Below are 19,425 nucleotides of genomic sequence, written 5' to 3'. Positions count from 1 at the left end.
TGAGGCACATGGCGGTGGGGTGGGGTGAGACAAAAGCCTACCAAACTTTGCTTGTCCAACCGGTCTGTGAGGTTGAGCAGAGAGACCCCAAGGGCCAAGAATTATGCTTGTGATTCAAGTGGGAATATATACCCATACTTTATGAGGTTAACTTCAATTTTCAGCACAGTGACCCATTAAGCTGCTTTGCTTTGTGCCACTTGTAACGGGGGAAAGAAGCAGTGGGGATGGCAGTTTGTGATTATCCTGACAGGGGGATTGAATGAAAGGGACGTGAGTGCTGAAATAAGCACTATTTGCCCCTTACTGTTCAAATAGGAGATTGAACGAAAGACCCTTGAGCGGAGCATTTTGAACTAAAGGTGCAAATTCACAGACTGTCTTATCTAAACTGCTAAGGTACTTACTCTGGAAGCTTGTCAGCATGTACAAAATAGCAGGAGGTTAAACAGTCAAGAGGCATGCTACCGCTTACACCTTCCTAGTTGTGTCAAGTCTTCTCTGGTGCGCATCAGCGAGTTGCGTTCCCTTTCGGCCAACATTTCTTTCATAAAATGCATTGCTGTTGTCATTGCTATTTGTCTCTTAGTTTGGGACCAAAGTGCCCATAATACTGTGGGACAAGGTAAAGGAAAGGGACCCCTGACCATTAGGTCCAGTCGTGACCGACTCTGGGGTTGCGGCACTCATCTTGCTTTATTGGCCGAGGGAGCCGGCGTACAGCTTCCGGGTCATGTGGCCAGCATGACTAAGCCGCTTCTGGCAAACCAGAGCAGCGCACGGAAACGCCGTTTACCTTCCCACTGGAGCGGTACCTATTTATCTACTTGCACTTTGACGTGCTTTTGAACTGCTAGGTTGGCAGGAGCAGGGACTGAGCAACGGGAGCTTACCCCGTTGCGGGGATTTGAACTGCCGACATTTTGATCGGCAAGTCTTAGGCTCTGTGGTTTAACCCACAGCTCCACCCCCCAATAAAACATACTACCAAAAATGATCTCAAGGTAACCGAGCCCTGGCCCCCACATCCCACCCATGCAGCAATCTCCTGCAGATACAAATTCTGATATCCAGACTGCTGTGCACCACAGAGAGATGGCAGAACTGGCACATGCAGAGGAGTATGTTTGCAGATGTATAAGCCACTTCACAACCAACAGCTACTGAAACGGTGTACAATAAAGGTGCACTTGCTACAGCTTTCATCAGGAGTGTTGCTTGTTTTTCTGCTGGTCTTGCCTCTTTCTGTACCTGTGGGTACTAAAAGAGAGACTGCAAAGCACTATTGTTTTTAAGAGAGCAAGAAGAACATACCTTTAAAGAAGAGTGGAAAACATTTATTGAATATATGGAAAATAATTGTATGCAGCTGAAAATGCTGGCAGCACTAAGATAAATTCAACAGAGTAAACTTTTTTTGATGGATGTAAAAATGGAAAACTGATTTGAATGTTTATAGTAAAATATGCAGGGATGTATGATATGTAAAACGAAACATGGAAGGAGAAGAACGGAAGTCACTGGATATTTTAAAGTTTGTAAAATGTTTATTTGGAAATGGAAAATGGAAAATTTAATTTAAAAATTCATTTTTAAAAAAGAGAGAAAGGACTATTGTTTTATTTAAGGGCTACTTAGCAGGTCCTGCCAAATGCACACAGATTTATTGCATGACAGGGTTTGCCTTAAATGGGTGGACCAAGCCCAGATGCCTCCTCATTTCCATTGCAGCCTGTTTCTCAAAAAGACTTGGATCTGATGCTTGAAAGAGATGCAGAATCGTTTTTCACACTCTGAGATGAGAAGAAATGCCAGTCGATGTTGAGGGCGAAGAGAGAAGGTACAGGGAAATTTCCTTTGGCCAGGTTAAGGATTTGAGCTATAGGGTATCCATTATCAATTGCATGCTTTCCCCTCAAACCGATTTAAATGGGCTGCCTTAAGGGTTGATACCTAATGTAGCTGTCTGCATTTCTTCACTCACAAATATTGTGACTGACAGCAAACAACCCCAGATGCAGGGCGGAGGTCAAGGGTTAAATGAGCGTAGAGACTGAGCTGCTCTCCCCTGCCCCAATCAAGAAAATATTCCAGAACAGAACCGAAGCTGAAGAAAGCTCTCACATTGCTGCTTCGAATACATTGACTAATCCACAGCTTTTGTTTTCAGTCACATTCTCTTGGAAGCATGTTTGGGGAGGGGGTTTTTGCATGAGTAAAACAAGTTCTTAGTATCACATGTCTGGTTCTAGACTTGAATTCAGACCTGTTGGTAATAAGAGGCTTCATAGGTAAGGAGAACCTTGTCTGCCCTCTGTTAATACCTGATTCAGTTAATGTGGTTAAGGTTGCTTTTAAGACACGGCAGAAACCGTTCAGGTTGTGCTAGGTACAGGTCTGTAAATGCTTACCTTTCAATAAACAGATCACTGACCTGGGGAGCTGGCCTAAAAGGTCACAATTGGCAAATGTAGAGTTACATGTCTGGTACCTTAAAAAAAAATATCAAGCAGTTTCAGGTATCTTAAAACTGTTAGGCCTAGGTAGCCTCTGTTTTGTCTTCTCAGACTGCTTTACTGATGGCTTAGAGTTACCACTATTACCTAGAAGTATTATGTAGCTCAATAAAAAGATGCATGTAGTGAATTTACTAAACAACTTGTTTCATTAAGTGGCTTATTGCCTGGCAAAATACTGCTGTTGCTTGTTTCAGACTGGACAAGAGGTAATGAAACTGAAGACTCCAGTAAATTATCAAAATAACAAGCAGGCATCTTTCAGTGACTCTTTTTTAAATAGAGGGACAGTTAATCAATCTGCTACTAGAAGCCTTTAATCCTGTAAATATATCTGGGATAGTTTTTGCCAAACAGACCAATTATTTACTTATTAATGCTGCTCAGAAATGTAAGACAGCTGAAGCCATTATTTGTGGGTTGATTAAATGTGACTTGGTACCATAGGATTACAACTAGCGTTGCCAGGTACTGTAGACCCAAACCTTGACTGGATTTTCTGCCTTTTACATTTCATAGTAACAAAGATGGCATGAAATTTAAACTGCACAGATTAACCCTGAGCATGTGAAAGTTTAATTACAGTGCTTCAGTAAATTGAATCAATCCTTGTACCTTTTGGGAAAGTAGCACAATAATGAACTCCACTTTACAGGTGGATAGAGGTGAAGTGATATGACAAAGGTTTTGTCACATGCTGCAGAACCAGAAATGAAATTTTCTGTATTTCTACCAGTACCCGTGATAGGCTTTGCATTGCGCAAGTATTCTCTTCGGCTTTATTAATGGATGCTGTATTCGTTGTTGGATGGCATGAAAAGCCTTCCCTTAAAAAAACTTCCTTATTGACTGCCAATTTTTTCTTTTAACCATTATGTTGTAGGTTGGGGCACATTTCCCAAACAGTAATATTGTTGTTATAAGGGCTGTATTTTTGTCTTTAGCCTCTGTAGCCTGGGACCACGGATGTAAAATCATTGGGCCATGGATTTAACCCTGCTGCACACTTTTGGGTGGTTAGTTGTCGGGTGGGCTATCCTACTTTGTCTAAAGTAATTGTTACTGTCCATAAGCGCTCTGACCATGCTCCTGTACACTGCATTTCCTTTTTGAAAAGCAAGTGTAGAAACCATGTCACTGCAGTGCATAACTCTGTTTGCCTGGTCCTATTTGTTACTTTCAGTGATATAATCCAAATGCTGAATATATTTTTTTTAACTCAAGCTAACCCAGAAGAGTAAACACAGTTCAGATAACTGTCGGGTTTCTTCCTGCTTTCCTGCGTATCACTGACTCCAATCATTGCACCTAGGCTAAGTTTATTGAAGGCACCAGGGAGGTTCCACATGTGTAGCCAAGAGCAGAATGTGGCTTGAACAACCTTTCTTCCTGGAGGTGATACATGAGGAGGCACACGAATTGGATCTGATCTCAGGTTGAGCAAAGCAGCTGGTTAGGAGATAAAACTCTCCCCGCCCCCCAAACCGTAAGCTGAGCACATTTTCTTAAAGAAAGCACTGGCATTCCAACACAAGCTCTTCCATGCTATAGTTTTAAAAAATCTGTTTTCACAGTATGACTGTATAATTCTTGCTTGGTCCCTGAGAACTTATAAAATATGGTTAGGCTGACATATGAAAAGGATGATATTTAAATACTGATCATTTTCACAGATGGGGCTTAAAGCTTTATGCATCGGATTAGACCTCTTTTTTGACCTTTTGGTGGCTTTTGATACCAGTGACCACTGTTTCCTTCTGGTGTGGCTCAGGGAGGTGGGGGTTGGGGACACTGTATTGCAGTGGGTCTGCTCCTGCCCCCAGAGTAATTTCCAGAAAGTAGTTATGGGAGGGGGCACTGTTCAATGCAAAGGGCGCTTGTACCCCATGCTATTGACATCTATATGTTGAGAGCTGCCATCAGGAGTCTTTGAGTGCAGGGTCACCAATATGTGGATGACACCCATCTCAATCAGAAGAGGTGGTTGAGGTGCTAGACAGGTGTTTGGAGGCAGAGATAGGCTTGATGTCAGCCAACAAATTGAAACTGAATCCTGGAAAGACTGAAGTTTTATATGTTAAGGTCCAGGAGGCGGGAAGACAGCCTGTTCTGAATGTAGCTTGGGGGTACTCCTGGATCTAACATTGTTACTTGAGGCACCTCTTATTCCAGCCAGATTGGAATAATAATAATAATAATAATAATAATAATAATAATAATAATAATAATGGTGATGATCATGTAGGGCCCCAAACTGCTTCAGGCAAAAATGTCTAAGTTGATTCTGCTCACAGCATGTATAAAAATATTGCTTTCTCATGGACTGGTACACATTATAGTTAGATTAGGAAGTTACTTTCTGCTCATATTTTTATAAATTATACAATGGATGAAGGAAATTTGGGGTTTTTTTACCTGCTTCTCAGCATAATTAAGGATACAAGTTCGTGGTAATCCTGTGGATACCCACCTCTTATTTGTTACATTTTCAGTTCTTTCTGCAGCAGTATTGTTCTTTGCAGGGCTAACACAGCCACAAGGCCATCTTACTGCTTTCTTGTTACGCTGCTGAGAGGCTTGAAGAAAAGCTCTTTTTATTTTGCCTGCTGGCTTAATATATTGTATTGTGCTTAGGTTGTAAGATCTTTGCAGTCCCATTTTGTTTGTCTGTATAACACCTAGCACAACACTGCAGTTTAATTATTCGGTCTATGTATTAGCACCCTTCACTAAAAAAGGGTGGTGTCCAATTTAAAAACAAATGCAATTAAACAATGAAAAAAATCACTGAGACCTCATCAAAACCCAGGAAAGCTATAAAAAATATGCTTGAAGTCCCCTCCAAATAAAATCGTCTTTAGCACCAAAAATACATAAACGTTGCTCCAGGCAACGTTTCTGGTGCCGTGGCCAAGATGACACACCCACTTAAGTAACCACTCACCTAAATTTCAGGTGGTTGTGTGTGGAGATTGGGGGGTCTTACCTGAAGAAAAAAATTGAGTTAAACCAAGTCATCTGAAAGCAATTGGAACTAATTATGGCTGCCAGAATCTGTATCCCAGGAACTCTCTAAAACAGTGATGGCCAAACTTGGCCCTCCAGCTGTTTTGGGACTACAATTCCCATCATCCCTGACCACTGGTCCTGTTAGCTAGGGATGATGGGAGTTGTAGTCCCAAAACTGTTGGAGGCTGAGTATGGCCATCACATCTCTAAAAGAAGGTGCCTCTATAAACAACCATGGATAGGAAGTCTCTGCCAAGACTTGGAGCATCCAGTCAGTGTAGGGTCCCAGCAAGCTCTACAGAAAGCAAAGGAGAGCAAATGGACCACAGCAACAAAATGCCAGAAGGAAAGGGCCAGAGACTTGTAAACTTGGTGTATCATTTTCTCCTTCCACAAACGTGTTTAGTTGTGCCTTTTGATAGTAGTGGGATCTTCTGATAGTAGAATTGCTAGCAAAATATGAGCCAGTGGTGCAGCAGGCTAATATTAGTGTGATTTTTCTACACACTATTAATTGAGGGGGGGAAACTATATTAAGAAAATTTCAGGGTGAGGTGGGGGGGAGGCAGCTTGCTATCTGGCCTTTGACGAGTCACTATTCCTAACATACCTTACAAAGTTGTTACAAGGATTAAATTAAACGTGCCATTGTAAAGCAACCCGAACTCTAGAAATGATAGATAAGCTGCAGGTGAACAATTTCTAGAGAACTGAGCTTTCAGTTTTCATATGAGCCATCCAAATCCTCCCTTCTATTCAAGTGAGACAGGGACAGAGCTTATATTCAGTCAGTGGTTCTGTATATCAGAGCTCCTCCTCTTCTTCCTTGGATTAAAATCACAGAACTATTAGCTTGCAGCTGAAATGCAGGGCACCAAAATCCTCCCATTTCATAATAGTTTAAAGGCTAGATGGGCCTTATTTAATTCCCTCCCCTGCCCTCCCCCAAGCCTGGCTGGTTTCCAGAGAGTAGGGCTTCTGTGTAAGCACAGGCAAATTGTTTTCATAGCTAATCTGGAGTTGGAGAGTGAACTGCTGTTTGTCTTCCACGGAGCAGGCCCCAGTCTGCCTATGTGTAAATCACACCAGGAGTGAGGTGCAAGATAAAAGAACAGAATAACCATTCCTGTGGAGATTACATCACTGCCTTCTGGTGGAATGACACACTCCAGATACTCTACCAAAACATTGTCAGGACTGGGTGAGGATGGTTGTGTTGTACCTCCGGAAGTTTTTAAGAGAATGTTTAGCAGTGAGGGCACCTCCGTCTCTGCACCCGCCCCCCGGCCTTTTAAGCAGCCAACATTTAATTCAAACCAGAGAGCCATAGAAATTCCTGTTTTGTGGAGGTTATTACAAATGGCAGGCTGGGGGAAGTATAATTTGTGTTCCACTTGTATGGCTCTTGACTAATTATTTCTGAGGCCTGCGGTAGAATCAAGTGGTAGAGTCCTAAGCTGGTACGAGTGGACTGTACCGCTTTAGACTGCAGGTGCCGGAAGCTGCTCTGAATGCATATTAGAAAAACAAACAAACTGACAAATCCCAGCAAGTCGACAAAGGCAGGGCTGGACTAAAACCCTTCTGTATGATGTGCTAGGGTTTTTTCTTTTTGCTTGTAGGAAAGCGTGTTTTTAATGCAGTGGAGTGTTCAAAAGTAGTATTGCCACACCTGCAGCCTGAAGTGGTACTGTCCATAGCACCACCTCAAAGTAACACCTTGTTTTGCCACGTGTGTAAACTACACCTGAGTGTAAGCAGTACGCAGTTTGAGAAATCCAATGGTGGTCCAAGTAGGAGTTGTTTGAACTGGAGTCTAGCGTCAGTGTTGCAGCCTCACATGGAAACCTCTGAAAAGTCCCCCGTCCCCCCGTCCCCCGCAGGAGCACCCTGTGCAATAAATTTAATGTTGAAAACCTTGCTGTGTTTCTTCCATTCTAATTACATGCAGTGTCTTAAGCCACTGATGTCATAGACCTGCAGTGCTGACATGCAAGTGCTCTGTTTTGTGCTTTGACTCTCTGATCTTACTTTATTTAAATGGATTTTACTGTTGTTTTGAAACTTACTCATAACCCCATCTGTCTATAGCTGGTGTGTAGTAGTTTAGGAGGCTGAACTATGAACTGGGGAATTCCCCATTTTAAATCTTGCTTCATTAAAGGCCTTTAGGCAAGTGACTTCCTCTCAGCCCCTTCTCCATGCCCGCCCCCCTCCAAAATCTGCAGTGTGGGGATTATAATACTGACCAACCTTACAGGCTTGTTACAAAGATTAATGAAAAGCACTTTCAATGCTCTTTAAAACAGTCGTCTTCAACCTTTTCATACCCAGCACCCACCTTTAACCCAAACATGCATTTGGGGACCCATTTCGTCATCTTTTACCAGATATTTGCATGGCAGCAGTGCTCCTGTTGTGACCCACCTCAGATCAATCCATGACCCCACTTGTGGGTCCCGACCCACCAGTTGAAGACCAATGCTCTAAAATGTTATGCAAATTGCTGTTGCTTTTAGTCTTTAATGAACAAAAATAAATAAAAAGAGGCTGCAGTGCAGCCCTTGGGGTAGAATGAATTGTCCATTTTTGTAAAGCTGTATATGAATATCCTAAATTAAAAGGTTAGATGAGACCTCAGCCCTCATCTAGTCCAACCTCTTGCCAATGCAGGAAACCTACTACTACAAAATCCCTGGCTGGTGGCAACACTCAACCTCTGCTTCAAAACCTTTAACTTTCCAAGATGGTTTTTTCCACTGTTGTACAACTCATGCCATCACAAAGTTCTTCCTAATGTTCAGTCTAAATTCCTTTTCTTGTAATTTGAACCCTTTGGCTCTGGTCCTACCCTGCAGAGCAACATACAATTAATTTGGTCCATCTATCTGACAGCCCTTCAGATATCTGACGATGACTGTTACCGGTACATCTCTTCTCCAAGTTAAACATACCCATCCCCTTTTCCTCAAATGACATGATCTTCCTTGTCACCATCTTTATCACTTTCTTCTGTCTGCGGTCCATTTTGTCCATACCCATCTTAAACTTTGCAGCCCAGAACTGGAAGTATGACCAAAGCAGAATAGAGTCCAATGTCCAATACTTTGGACATTACTCTGGACATTCTACTTCTGGTGACACAACCTAGAATTATATTCTAATCTTTCTACTCAGATGAAAAACTTTATATTAATCCCTGTTTAAGAATCATTTTGTTAATTTTGGGCCAGTTTTTCATCTTGCTGCGATCATCTTGGATCCAGATTCTGTTTCTGAAAGTATTAGTTGCTAAATTGGGTGTTGTCTGCAGAGCTTCATGAGCATCTCCTCCACTTCTTTGTCCAAGTTGATTATAAATACCTTCACTAGATCAAAATCAGCACAAGATTCCTACTATAACTATCTTATAGGTTGAGGGCACACACAAAAAAGCTGTGTAATGGGTTCATAGTCTGGACTCTGCATCTAATTACAAAGGCTTCAGATTTACTAGTGTCAGAATGCAGACGGAGTTGTGTTTTGTGTTTCTCAGCCAGAGAATGCCCAGGTTGCCCTGACTGGGTCTTGAATTAAGAGGAGCCCTGCTCTTAATAAATGAGGCTCTTTAGCCTGCTGCATGTAACCACTGTCTGCAGTCTTCATGATGAATTGGTCAGCTGTGAAAGCACCACAGAAATGGAATCATTTTTTTCTTTTCTTTTTTAGTATGCATGTCTGAAACCTGGTTTTGTGGTCCTTTCACATCAAACCATCTTCAGCTGTTGTGGAATCCTTTTGACTTTGTTTCCAGCTTTGGATCGTTTAACAGAAGAAAATGATCACTTGTTTGGAGGGCTGCGGGCTCTCGTGACAGCTCACAATGCCTTTTGCATGCAGCTGAAGGTTAGAGTTGGGTAGTTGAGTAGATTCCATCATGTTGGAGTCAAACAGTGGCTCATCTTTCCTCTCCCCTACTTAACTCCCTTTGCCCCCATAACTTTTAAAAAAATCTCTGTGTGGGATTCCTACAGATTATTTAAGCATCCAGTTCCTCGCTGTGTTGTTTTGTTCAATTTCTTTTGCATTCTGACCTACATCATTCTTTATTTGCAAAGCTATACTTGCAGGCAGCAGTAATAAATCAATTAATGACTCTGATGAATCATTTAATGGCTGACAAAATAACACTAAAGCCAACAGCTTGGATCTCTGTAGCAGTACCAGAAGATGCTGGTTGACTCAGGGCTGGGAGACGAAACAGCGACTGTTAGCTCAATTAGCACAATTAGTGTGCGATTTAAAGGCTTAGACGGCATCTGCTGGAGTGTACCGAGCCGGTGTGTTGACTGCATGTCTAAGTTTGGAAGCAGAACTCATCCATCCAGATTTTCATCATTTTCTGTGCTGGTTCATTTTTAAAATATAATTAATGAATGTCAGAAACTGCCCCATAATTTACTTTGCATTTACAGCTAAGTAGAAATTCTGAACCTTGTCTCCCATCCTGCAGAAATCTGTCAGACCTCCCACAAATGCAGATGTTAAGTTCTGCCCCAAAGTAATGATGTTTCCCAGAAGTCTTGTAACTCCACCAGGTGCACCAAATGGCTCAAGCAGTTGCAATCGCTGCTGAACATTTTTCGGGGCACAGTGTTTTTAATAATGAGATCATTTATTGGGCACAGTTAACCCTCTTTACAGGAGCTTTGCCTCTCCCCCACCCCCCATTTAAAAAATAATATTCTGTTACAAAAATATTCATATTATATCACAGTAGTATGAATTTTGGGGCCTGACATTTGGCAGACCATGTGGCATGGTAGTACTCAGCCTGTTTAGGCCTTTACTCTAGAGATTTAGCAAAGAAGTATCCTCAAGGGTCTTGCACTGTCTTCTTATGAGCCAAATTGTTAGAATAATGCCTGGATATTCCTGCTACAGGCATGTTGAGCATTTAGGGTGCAAAGAGAGAAGTCATCAACAGAAATTCTCTCCAGCCTGTGAAGTGCAGGATGGCTTGGTGGTGCAAGTTCATTGAGAGAATTGGCAAACAACTTTCAAAGTAACAAGTTCAGTAACATCTCATGCAATCTCATAATGATGAAGCAGCTCAGAAGACTTGCTAAGCTTACTGCAACTGTTTACCTGCTGGTCCCCATCACAACCTGTGATTTGCATACAGTAATACTATAGCCAGACCTGATGTCTACTCCCAGTTAAGAAATTGTTTTATATAAGGAGAGAAAAATGTGTGGAAAGGATACAAGTTGGCTGCTAGTTTACTACCGTTATAAAATATAGCATGTATACGGTATAACTCTTCCAACCCATTATTGTGACACTCTGTTCTTGGCATCACTTCTCTTACATGTGACCCAACTCCCTTCCTTCCAAGCTTTAAACAAGGACTCCACTAGATTGGCAAAGAAAAAGTAATTTATACGTGTTGTACATTGTGCCACCAGGTGCTGCTGTGGAGTCCTGTTTTTCTCTACCTGTTTTCCCTGCTTAAATTTGCAACTCATTTGACTGAAACGTTTCTTTTATGTGTCTAGATCCAGCTCAAAACTTACTGGCTTGAACTTTTTTTCATCTCGTTGCTCTCATCCCTCCGCCTTTGTTCACTACATTCTGCATAATTTATTTAATAAAATACTTACATTGCTCTTTCACTTTTCTGACCTCAGATCACTTAACTAGTTAACTTTTTGTTACCTGTTCTCTGTTTTTAGGATTTTCTCTTCCTTGGCCATTTATCACCTTTCTCCACCTTTGCAGCCTCTAGTATGAAGGGTGTCAGACAAAAGTCAAGAATTGCCTAATCAGGTTCTTTTTTTATTCTGGCCCTATTTCTAAGAAGGCTTTTCAATCCTGTCCCTCCCATACAACATCCTGGTTGCTGTGTGAACCTTACGAAGGGAAATTGTCCAGGTGACCAGTGGAATGGAGCATGACTTCCTTCTCCCTAGTTATCTTATGACATTAGTGATAAAGACTGTTTCTTTCAGAAACATGCCACAATCCCAAATCTTAGTGCAGCACCTACATAGGAATCATCCTCCCAGGATCTATTGCTGGTGTGTTTTAATTTATTTATTAAATTTATATACTGCCTTTTGTCAGAAAACCACAGGGCGGTTTGCAACAGGCAATATATGTCAGTGGATATTATCTGTCCAATACAAAAATTAACACAGTTACATAAATGTGGTTATAATACGTGTGTGTGTGTGTGAGAGAGAGAGAGAGAGAGAGAGAGAGAGAGAGATTCTCACAACATAAGTTACTACCTACTTATCTCTGGTACAACTGTGAAACAGTGTACATATCTAGCAGCAAAAGCCTGAAAATAAGGGAGGGGGAAATAAGCAGCAAGGTGTCTAAAATACAAAAGCAGCGCACAAGAGCGCTATACAAAAGTAGCTCTTAATCCCCTCCCCCACAGAATATGACAGACACTTCCAGCTTTCACCTGGGAACTTTCAATTTCTCTCCCAGTGGGAGATCCTTCACTTACGCCCTCTGTTGGCCACTTTCAAGTGAGTGTAGTCTTGGCCCTCGGCTACATGCAGGAGTGATAATCCCTTGTGGTGTCTTCCCTTCAAAGTGACTCTCACTGGCATTGGTTGCCTGCAGCATGCCTAGCTTCTCTCTCCTTATCCAGAAAAGCACTCTCAGGGTGGGTAGGATCCAGTTTGTCTGCTTTGATGCAGCCACCGCCGCCAATTAACACTGTCCTGTGCACCCAGTTGCTGGTGAGTTTTATGCAGGAGAGAAACCTAATCCAGGGTAAATGGATGATTCCTTCAAGTAACACGGAACGGGAAAGTTCAGTGATCTTGTGAAGACCCATCCTTGCCATGTTAGATATGACACCACCTAATGTGGTTGGTACCCAGTGATACGAGTTTCTCCCTCACTTGTTTCCTTGGCCTTTCTGACACTTTCCATCCGGAGCCCATAGATTTGGAGGTTTGCTCTTGCTCTTGTAGATGAACTGCCGTTTGGAGGATTGGGGTACGGGGGGGGGCAGAGGGAGGGAGAGAGAATGCCACACTCCAGCCTTCTGAATAATGCATCAGGTTGATGCGATTCTTGCTTTTGCATTCTGTTCAGGACACTGGTGGGCCCTTTAATTATTAAGTCCCAACCAAGTGTCACAATGCGTATTGAATTGACATGTGTGTATCTTGGAAAAATAACTCCCACGATTTGATGGGAGGTATGCCTGTGCTAGCAGAAGAGGTTTTCATTGTACCCTGCATTCCAACTGGCAGCTGTGCAGGGCATTCCAGGCCAGCCAGGAAATGTAACAGATGCCTTGCTGCGTCTGCAATATGTCCAAGCCGAGAGGTTGTGCACACCACACAAAGGGACCATGATACCTGGCGGTTCGTTTTCCGTGGCTTGGCTGCATATCCGGGGTGCTTTTCATGCCATTGTAGATGAAGAACATGAACTGTAGATCTATACATTTGACTTCTTCTTTTTCTTTGCCCAGCAGTACGTTGAATACCATATTCTTGGCTAGTTTACACTGGCAAACTTTGCATTATAAATAGCAGTGCTAAATACAGTATGCAGGATTCTGTCCCCCGCCCCCAATGTTTAGATGGTTTGTAGAACTCTAGAGTCTCTCAACTGCATTATTCTAAGCTGTTTTGGGGATCTATTTAACTCTGGGAGGCTCACCAGCAAGGGATTATAGTATGCTGGAAATCTCCTGAAACAATAAAATATTGGCTGGCAGCTTTATTGCGATGCCTGCTGTCTTTGGAAGAGCAGCACTTTGTGTGATAGAGAGCTTTTATTAAAAAAATGTAATTGAGTATACTGCAGTTTGGAGCTGGATCCTGGACATACTTTCATTAAGACCATTCATTCACTTTACAGAGAAGTTACACTATGTTTAGTGGCCTTAGAATAAAATTTCTGCTTGCTCTTTTAAGATGGCCTACAAAGGAATGAGAGATTATGCTTGTTTCCCTGTCTTTACAACTTTATGATGTAAAAAGAGTGCCTGCTTTATTATTTTACTGTCCCCCTATTGGTTTACAACCTTTTTCCCTACCCTTCCCTTTTCTTAAAACACATACAAATGTACACACTTGGGATGATAATTTTTCTTGGCCATTAATTTAGTCTAGGAGTTTTTACATGCATCCCTACCCCACCAGAAGATTACTTCTGCCAGGTGTTTCTGAAATCACCATTGATTTTAAAAACCCTTACCCTTCTTGATCAGTATTCCTGAACTTTGTGCTTCTGATATTCCACTAGATTATTCACTATTCATTAGCATTCCAAAGCCAGTAATACTTGAATTTATAATAAAGCTTTAAAAAACGTATTTTTTCCTCTACTCCATCTCCCATCCCCAGCTGAAAGAACCTCCTCTATACCTGGTAAGGAAGAAGGAAAAAGGTGTACAGGAAATATATAGAAAGTCTTGCAGATTTCCTTTAAATCAAGCTTACAGTTAATGGTTCAAAAGTGTCTTGTGTACAACTTGTCAGCAGATTTGATCAGTCCTTTGGGAGGAAAAATACTTTTGGGGACAGCAGAGATGGTTGTATTGGATTAGTATAGAAAGTGTATATGGACTCAGCTACACAGCTGCAAATAAAACGTTTTAAGTGTGTTGTAAAGTGCAGTATACAAATGTGGCACTAGATGGCGACAGTGAGCTATGACAAATTCAATGTGTTTTTCAAAACTTTTTTAAAAAAGCATTTCCACAACATTTTTTATGTGTGTGTAGATTCCTCCTATCTTAGTATGGTGATTAGAATTTTACTATTTGTAATACAAGGGCACCTATTCGGATCCCATTGTGCCACAATAAAGGCATTCCTTCTTTTCCTAGTAGCTTTTGGTGTGGAACTGAAAATGGAAAGGACAAACTTTTCTGACACTTTGCTGCTACTCCATCCTGGCAGGATGAGGCAAAGGAGCTACAAATGACCCTATTGAAAGGTTTTTTTGTTTTAAGATTTTAAATAATGGATTTTTAAAAACAAATTTAAAAACACAAGAAAAAATTAATAACGACACAGTTGGAGAGATGAACCTGGACAAGCAAAAACGAGGATTCAATATTTCAAATAGTGCATAATTATTTGGTAAATGTTAGTCAAGCTAAATTCAGGAGTGACCTCCATGCATTTGTTATACATGGATACCAGGGGTCAATACTACTGATTTAAACCATTCTTAGAAAATCTTACTTGGTGTGCCAGTTTGCCCAAGATGAGATGTTCCCATATCTTTCTGTACCAAAATTTAACAGTGAGTAGTTTTTGACTTTTGCAGTATATAGCTATTTCTACTTTGGCAACTGTCGAAAGGTGATGCATAGCTGATTGCGTACTGCTTCTGCTTGGGTCCCTGGGAGGATATCCTATAATGTTTCTCCAGGGTCCTATGATTGTCCAGCGAAGGTGTCTGCAACACCAAACACGTTTTATCCAAAAATCTAAACAGCCAAACATGACCACCATGTATTTGTGGTTTGTCATAGCTCTGCCAGCATTAGTTAGATATTAAACTGAAATGTTTGCACTACCTGGACAGGACTTTCAGTATACAAGCACATAAATGGTAAATGTGTGCACTTTAATGAATGTCAAATGTTATTTTTATTGACAAAAAATACTGCACCTGTTGGACCTGGAATAACCTATACCAATACACCTTGAATCCCAGAATTTTGGGCATAAGTTGTTGAAGAGAAAGAAAATGGCTATGCTTAATTATGTCTATAAAGCAGAATATGTCTCTTTCTAAGGAATAAAGACCTTCTGTCAATTACTTAGGGTGGTCAACAAATGCTGTAAGGAGAGGCTTTCTTCCAGACAAATGTGACGAGTGTGTAAGAATTACTGATGTGGTACACATGTATAAGGACCATAGTAAAAAATGGAATCCCATACATTTTAATGCTTTTTGCATTCAGCCTTTCCATTTCTTCTACCCAGTGGAAGTCTGAACCATGTGATATATTGGAACTTTGGATCTCCTCCTGAGCTAAATTATTTTTCCTCCCATGTGTATGTAAAAATCTCCCCCCACCCTAGTACAGAGACAGACAGACAGACACAGACAGATACAGATATGGCCGATTAATTTCTGCCTGAAAGTCAGTAATGGTGCATTTTGAGGGAAGGATTCTTTATCCTCCTTTAGAGCAAAAAACTGGCAAACACCCAAGTTTGCACAAACATGGTTTAGCATATGAAGCTGAGCTGCAGCTGCCTGAGGAGGACGGGGAGTGCACAAGCCTGTGGCTCACTGTTGCTTTTCCTCATAATGCTAAACCATTGTTTAATGCTTTGTGCAAGCACAAGAGTCGTGAGCTAGTTAAGGGTGCACAAATATGTGGTGTTTTTAACTCCATAGATTAAAAGCTGAAGCTGATTGGTGGCTTAGAAATGGCAAATAGGTTCTTATTTCCATAGTTATGCTGCTGTTGATTATGTAAAAACTACATTCTGTGCCTTCAACTACACTAGCTTTCGTTTCATGCCTTTTCCTTTATGCCTCAAATATCGTCTTGCTACTTGGCATCCTTTTCACTTTCAAAAATAGAAAGTGAAAGAGTCAATGCTAACAGTTGTGCTGACCATATACACAATACGGGTGATGGGTGATGATTCATCTTTGGTATAGACTTCACTTTGTTTAGTAAAAGTGGGGGGGGGGGGACAAGCAAAACCAAACTTTTGCCATTGCATTTGCTTCAACTAGGAAGCTGCTAGGTTTGTTCTGTACAAAATTACTTGGTTCAGTTAGTATAATTCCAGATATGATTAAGAAATTATATTGGGGTCTATTAATGGGCAAGCCTTTCCTCCCAAATCCCATATAAACCTCATAAAATAGTGCCAAAGATCAAATGAGGACAATCTGGGGAATTGAAGTAAAGGTCAGAATTTGTGGGAGGAGAAGGAAACTTGAGTGCCAGAGTGTGGTGAAGTGGCTAGAATGTTGGCTTTGGATGTGGGAAACTCGGATTCATATTCCCTGCTCAGCTATGAAGCTTTCTGGGTGGCCTTGGGCATACCTCAGAACCTACCTTGTAGGGTGATTTTGAAGCAAAAAGCCTGCTCTGTGCTGCTTTGGGAGGAAGGAAGAGGTACGAAGTTAACAATTAGATGGCACCCATAGCTTGACACTGGAGAGACCACCATAAATTACTGGTCCCACATAATATGGGATATAGTTTTACTGGAAAAATGGACTTGCAAACTAAGTGTTTTGAAAGGCCAGAATAAGATAGATAAATTTATTTCTGTTTGGTATGATTTTGTGGTTTATACAAATATTAAATAACATGGGCAGTGCCCATTGCCAGCGTACAAATGGATCTGGTTGATTTAAACCTTATTTATTCTTTCCCCCCAATATTATTATCATTGTGAATATTTATTAACAGTTTGATTTTATATATTGATCACCTGCCAATATACATATCTGGAAAACAATTTATGTTATTTTGATTTGTATTTATTCTAAATCTGGTTTGTTTATTTTTAAAATTGTGCTTCTGAATGGGAATACTTGCTGTTTGCATTGTTATACTGTACAATGAAAGCATATCTTAAATCTCCAATAAAAATTAATTAATAAAAACCCAACACATAACACTTTTTTTTTTTTTGCTTTGCTTGAAATATTCACTACAAAATCTCATGTTTTATGAAGCAGAAATGAACATTTCCAGTTTCTGATACATTTAGATGAGATTGCGAATTGTGGTGGTTAGTATATTTTTCCAGAGCAGGAAATGTCTGCAGGGGCTTTTACTCACATTTGCTTGAACATGAGCACATGAGAACATCAGCACAGGAGAGGCTAGGAACTGAGTAGACAGGACAGCCCACACTGGGACAGTGCGGATGGGACTTTCATATGTGCCCCAGTCCACAGATACACGTTCACATGTTCAAGCAGACGTCTAGACACTTCTCATGATGTTGGCAACTGGCATTTATATTCATGGAGTTTTTTAATTATAACAAGAACGAGTGGGGTGGCTGAGAACTCATTATTTATTGGATGAATAACCGTGTCTTACACTGAAGAAGACCCCAGATGTTGTAACAGAGGCATCAGATTGTGCTTGTGCACACCCATAGCTGGGCCTTCGCTCAAAACATAGGAGTTTGCCATCTCCTTTGACTGTGGGGGTATGCCTTGGAAATTTCAGTATGGTGGCTTAGCTTTGAAACCTGCTGCAGTTACTGCCATTAAAAGTGGCTTAAAAGTGTTTTTTGCACAAGTTTGCTTGATGACGGAACCAGACTCCCAATTGCACATTAATCTGAATGGCAGCCATTGGCATTCTATTAGTCTTAATGGCACATTCTTACAATGCGAAGTGTTTGATTTCCTTTGGGTAGGCTTGATGATGATGGTATTGGTTATTGGTTATGTGCTAATTGATGGAGCCGTGAGATGTGTGTTGACTTCCTTTTCAGCTGACCTGAAATCAGGGCTGTTTATCTATACGTATTTTATTTTGTTTTGTTTTGTTTTGTACAGAGTGCAGCTGCAGCACCAAGTCCAGTACTTGGAAACATTCCTCCAAATGATGGAATGCCAGGGGGACCCATTCCTCCAGGTTTCTTTCAGGTAAGAATTGGCTCTCCTGACTTTTGTTGCTGTTTGCTGCATGCATGAGCATGAATGGATTCTTAAGTAGTTTACAGTAGTGTCTCAGAGACACTTTTTAAACAAAACTGCCAGAAGTACCCAATTAGCTGTAATATTCTGCTTGGTTTCCCTTAACCTTTGTTTTTGCAGTTTGTATGTGTTAGCTTTCTCTGGTCTGGAAAGCAAGATTTATTTTGTGTTTTGTTTTTTTACAATTCAGTATTTTCCAAATCTTCTTTAAAAAAAATTATTTATTTGTTGGTCATGGTCATGACAAGCTTGTGTGTAATTCAAAACATTCAGGATTTGGATTCTTCTTCTTTTCCTTCTGGTTAACCACTTGATTTTTTCCAACTGCCATCACTGAAATCTTTTAACAAAACCAGCTTAAGCTCTCGCCACAGGCAGAAACCCATCCAGCCTGTCATGGCAATGAGAGAGAAAGCCAGTATCTCAATATCTGCCTGTTGGAGTTGAGTTCATTTCCCCTTGAAATTTCCCTTCTTTTAGCAAAGTTTACCTTTAGCCTTATGTGATTTCCAAGTAATAGTTTTGTGAGCAACACCTAAGGTGAAGGACGTTTATGGTTGAAACAAGGGAACGGGGTTTAACGGTGGTTTTCAAGCAATCAGGGTTTTTAACAGGTTTTTAATTCTTCAAAATGTCTCCTCTCTGTGTTATGTTATGGCTGAGCTAATTGTGCTTCCTTCAAGGGCCATGTTGGATACATTGGGAGCTGCAGGATGCAGTTAATATAAGCCACACATTGATGGTGGTGGTGGTGGTTTTGTGTTGTTTTGCTGTTACATATAGGCACAGGATTTCCAGCACTTACATGATCTAAGTTTGCAACTGCTAATCCCCAATATTTGTAAACTTCTGGCAACTCATTAAAAATATTTTTAAAGCAATAGAATTCATAAGATCTAATAAGTAGCAAGTTTAGTTTGTTGCCGTTTTATTTCTTGTAACCTGGTATATTGTGACTAGTATGTATTCATTTTAATCTCTGTAACCATGAAGGATAGCTACCTTCTTAAATTCATGAACACTGGGATACCTCATCCTAATGAGTGGCAATGGTCAATTAAAAAGGGACACATGAATATTAAGCCATAACTTTAATTGATTACCAGTGTCATTGGTAGTTATGTTCATTTTAGTATTTCAGAGCTACATATCAGCAAGAATCTTTTCTAAAAAGTTATGAATATTGGTTGTAGTCTGGAAGTATGTTTTACCTTATTTGAGTTACTGGCTGTGT

At 40.8% G+C, this 19,425-nt stretch overlaps 1 protein-coding gene across 5 annotated transcripts in view; it reads left to right on the top strand.

Moving 5' to 3' along the window:
• SSBP3 (single stranded DNA binding protein 3) overlaps positions 1-19,425 on the top strand; it is a 168,248-nt gene that overhangs the window by 101,434 nt on the left and 47,389 nt on the right. For all 5 annotated transcript variants that reach the window (XM_081866913.1, XM_081866915.1, XM_081866916.1 and 2 more), the window contains exon 5: positions 18,051-18,140. In XM_081866913.1, coding sequence (XP_081723039.1) covers positions 18,051-18,140 — 90 coding nt within the window. The remainder of the gene's footprint in view (positions 1-18,050; positions 18,141-19,425) is intronic.

Source organism: Podarcis erhardii (genome assembly GCF_964252035.2).
Source record: "Podarcis erhardii genome assembly, chromosome: 6".
NCBI lineage: Eukaryota > Metazoa > Chordata > Lepidosauria > Squamata > Lacertidae > Podarcis > Podarcis erhardii.
The sequence above is the reverse complement of the archived record's forward strand: the minus strand, read 5'-3'. Positions and strand labels throughout refer to the sequence as shown.